Here is a 3,921-nt window from a genome sequence, read left to right on the forward strand (position 1 = left end):
ATGAAGAGTAAAGGGCACACCAGCCTTCAGCAAGAAAACACAGAAACCCCTTTCCTTTAAAGGAAACTCCTAATCTGAAGTCAAATTAGTAATATGCTAATTGGGGAAGCCTCATTTATCACGAAGCTCTCTTGGAAACCCTCGGAGGCCAGTGCGATGTTCGTCCCCGGTTCTCCTTTAAGCCGAAGGAGAGAGACAGAACTGACTGGCCAGAAAGAGAAGTAATAGCTTAAAAGTTTGTTGGTTTTTTTTAAACAAACAAACAAACCCTTAAGACTACTCATGTAAAGACACAATATCCTCAAGTTCAGTGTTTTTAAACCAAAACCACTTGCTTCTGTTACAAATGCAACAAGTTTCAAGTATTAAAAAAAAAAAAATCCAAACAATCCAGAAAGTATTTGCCTTCGTTCTTAGACCTCTGTACAGATTAATCTTTTAAATTAAACCTGATGAGCCTGAAAAATTAAATAGTGCTTCCACTCTCAGGAGAAGGCAGAACTTAGGTCCTTGACCACGAATGATTAATTTTTTCTTTTCTTTTTTAAATCTTTCCCAAGACTTGCTGACTGCAAGGAGCGAATCGCTCCACTTTACCAGATTACACGGCGAGGGGCTTCCAAACGACACGATTCGGGCACTGATGAACTGACAGAAGAGGAGAAAGGGAACTGCTTTTGAACACGTCGGCAATCCTGAGGTGATAAAAAACCAACGCCATCGCGGCGCTGTCCTCGGCCAGGGCGCAGGCGGCCTCTCACTGCTTCGCCGATTGTCTGCCCGGCTTTTTTTCCTGCTGGCCTCTTCCGCTGCCTGGTATACCTCGGCCACGGCCGCCAAACACACCTATGGGGCAGAAAGAAAAAGCACGGCGTGTCATGGCATCGCTGTCGTCCAGTGGCTCCACGGTTATTTACGTTTTTACCCAAACACAGGCCCGTTTTCTAGTCTTGGGAGCAGAAACGGACTTTTCCATTTCTCCCTCGTCAGATCCAGGCCCCTTTGCCAGCAAGTTCGGCGACACGTCCCCTGTGTGCCAACCCCTCGTGAGCTGCATCGGCCTAAACTGAAGTTAACTTCTGAAAAGATGGAACCAAGGAAGTGATACCAGGTTTTAAATTCGGCTCAGATTCACCCCCCAAACAGAAAGCAATTCTAGGCAGTAATTTTTATCCTGGGAAACCAAGTGATAAAGGGACAGCGGATCTACCCCTCCAGGCACCTCCGCACAAAAGGCAGAACCCAAAGTGCGGGCACGAGGCAGAAGAGCTTCTCGAGAGCCTTCTGCTCTGGTTGCTTCATCGTGGAGACGTGCCTAAACTAGAGGCCAAAGAAAAAAAAAAAAAATAATAAAAAGAATTTCCTCCCTGGGATGCTCGCAGGGCTCCGGCTGCTCCCAGCGAAGCAAAGGCTGCCGCACTTCTGAGTTTGGCAAGTGGAGAAGTAAAAGACGAAGGATTACCAGTGTCAGAAACAATAATCCTTTCAACTGTGTGCACAATTATAGCTTTACTTCTGCCTGCTGGCCTCTCAACAAAATTGTCCTGCCTTGTTTTTTTTTTTCTTCTCCTTCTTCTTCTTCTTCTCCCCCCTCCTCCCTTCGTGTCTCGGTAACAAGAGCCAAACCTTTTAGCTAATTAGCAAATGCTGAAGCTTCCCTTTAAAATATTCCATCAGCGAATTTAAGCTGCACATCAAACCAGCAGGGAACTCCACCTCAAACAGAGCTCGGCCCTGCTCCCCACAAGGTGGATATTTCCACAGCACAGAGAAAATATTTCAGCTAACGTGTTTGTCCAAATAACCGTATCCAAAAAAGCTGTTTTGCCAAGCGCTTTGGACACTGAGAAGGGAAGGAGAAGAAAATAAAGGCGCCTTCAGATTTGTAAAGGTCACTTTTGCATGCTCGGAGCTTCCAGGAGGTAGCACGGGCAGCAGAAATCACAGTTTGTTGGTTGTTTTGTTGTGTTTTCTTTTCTCCTCCACAGGAGGAGACGCCACACGCCGCGCGTCCCAGCGTGATGGCCCCAGGTAGATCCCAGCCGTCCCGCCAGGATTCCTCGCATAGTCAAAACGAGGGCGGCAGCTCGTTAAGGGCACTCCGCAGGGAGACTTTGCCCGTCGCCGCTGTCTCAGTCCCCGGGGCTCCTTTTAAAATCTGAATATTTCCCTGGGCTGAGCTCAATTTTGCTGCAGCAAGTGAGGGCGCTCAGGATTTTAAGATCCTACTCCAGGCTAAGGCTGTAGTGAGAGGAACCCCGGGGCCAAGCGAGGTGACCGCAAAGCAAATCGCCAAGACACAGGAGGAGGGGTGAGAAGGGAAGGAGAGAAATGGCTCTTGGGCTTCAGAGACAATTTGAGGGAGAAAAGAGCAAATACATCCCCAAGCTGAAGTGCTCTGAGCTCATCGAACCTTGCGAAGTGGGGCAGGGAAGGAAGAGTTGATGATCTTTCTTTGTAAGGGGCAACCTCTCCTTTTTATCAGGGACACGAATTATTCTTATTGAGCAGGAGGAATACAAACCCATGGATTTTTATTTTTTTTTCCCAAAAATAAATGAATCAACGAATCAGGAGATCAGAAGTCCCATTATAATGGGAGAAAAGATGATGTTTTTCTATCACTACCACGCTCAGAGGCCAATATTTTCAAACAGAATAGCCACTTGTTTCCCTCCCAGACTTGCTAAGACACTGCCTTCGTAGGGCCACGCTCCCCAACTAGCCAGGAGGGGTAGAAACAGCCAAGCTCAGACTCTCTTAAGCTCCTGCCCAACCCCAGGAACAAGGAAGGCACATCCCTGGCACGATTCCTTTCTATTCTTTGGCAGAGGCTGCCTTTACCAGCGAGGCAGCACATTTGCTCGCCTCGATCTCGCCCAGGAGCGGCTCCAGCTTCTCGCCGACACGCAATCCCAGGTCTAAAGCCGAGAGGCGAGAGCCAGCCCTTGCGCGAGAGGTGAAACGGCAAAGCAGGGGCCCTGCTCCGAGCAGAAAACCCAACAGGATCGTTACCTCGCCCAGCACCTCCGACACCGCGGCCCTTCTGTTGCTTCTGCTGTTGCATCCCGCCGCGGCCTCTGCCCTTGGACACCACCTCTTCTTTCACCATGTCAATGATTTCGTCGGGGATCCGCAGGTATTTAATCGTGCTGCCCCGAATGTAGCACTCCGGCATCCTCCAGAACTTGTCTCCATCCTATTGGGGAGCAACGCGTTAGGCTACAAAAAAAGAAATCCGGTGCTTTTGTATCACTGTGAGGGGCACTGGAATGTTTCCATCACTTCTGGAGAGCGTGACAGCTCTGCCAACCTTTTCTGGAAGGTTCATCTGTAACCAGCTGCCAAAAAAAAGTGTCTTTTTTTTCTCTAAAACACCTAACCTTAAAACCCGAGGGGGGGCAGGGCACTCAGCCACTGTTTCGATTTGTTCCACAGCTGCTCTAACACAAAAATAAAGGAAGAAGAGGCTGAGGGAACAAGCACCTTCCCTTCTCCTCCAAGAAGGGAATCGAAAGCGGGGCGAGGGCGGCGAGTTACAAACAATGGCTACGAACGACCAGCTCTGGCAAAAAAACCAAAAAACGCAGCTGCGGCACAGACGGAGGAGGCAGGGCCGGGTTTCTCCTCCAGCAGCCTCAGCTGGGAGTCACCTTGCTCCTTCGCTCCTCCGGGGCGTGGAGGGAGCCGGCCCGGCTGCGTGGCGTGCGTCACCCGAGCACGGTAACGGCAGCTGTGGAAAACAAGGAGCTTAGAAATTCTATGTATCTTAAATAAATTAAAAAAAAAAAAATAGTCTCCAGGTGCCCAGTTATGCAGCAGCTGTCTCTGTACGTTGTTTTAATGCAGTTTTGGGGCTTTTCTAGGACGTGACCTACGAGGGTTTCGCATACCGAGGGTGCCTGCGGGAAGAGGAGGAAT

The 3,921-nt window shown here is 49.4% G+C and overlaps 1 protein-coding gene across 1 annotated transcript; it reads right to left on the reverse strand.

Moving 5' to 3' along the window:
- Positions 1–757: 757 nt before the first annotated feature.
- Positions 758–3,199, reverse strand: LSM4 (LSM4 homolog, U6 small nuclear RNA associated (S. cerevisiae); the record flags this gene model as incomplete). The annotated part of the gene is made up of 2 exons (XM_009868099.1): positions 758–846; positions 3,016–3,199. Coding segments are annotated over 2 exons (273 nt in total), but the record flags the coding sequence as incomplete, so codon positions are not given.
- Positions 3,200–3,921: the final 722 nt, after the last annotated feature.

The sequence above is a fragment of the Apaloderma vittatum genome, unplaced genomic scaffold (assembly GCF_000703405.1).
Source record: "Apaloderma vittatum isolate BGI_N311 unplaced genomic scaffold, ASM70340v1 scaffold35844, whole genome shotgun sequence".
Classification (NCBI taxonomy): Eukaryota; Metazoa; Chordata; class Aves; order Trogoniformes; family Trogonidae; genus Apaloderma; species Apaloderma vittatum.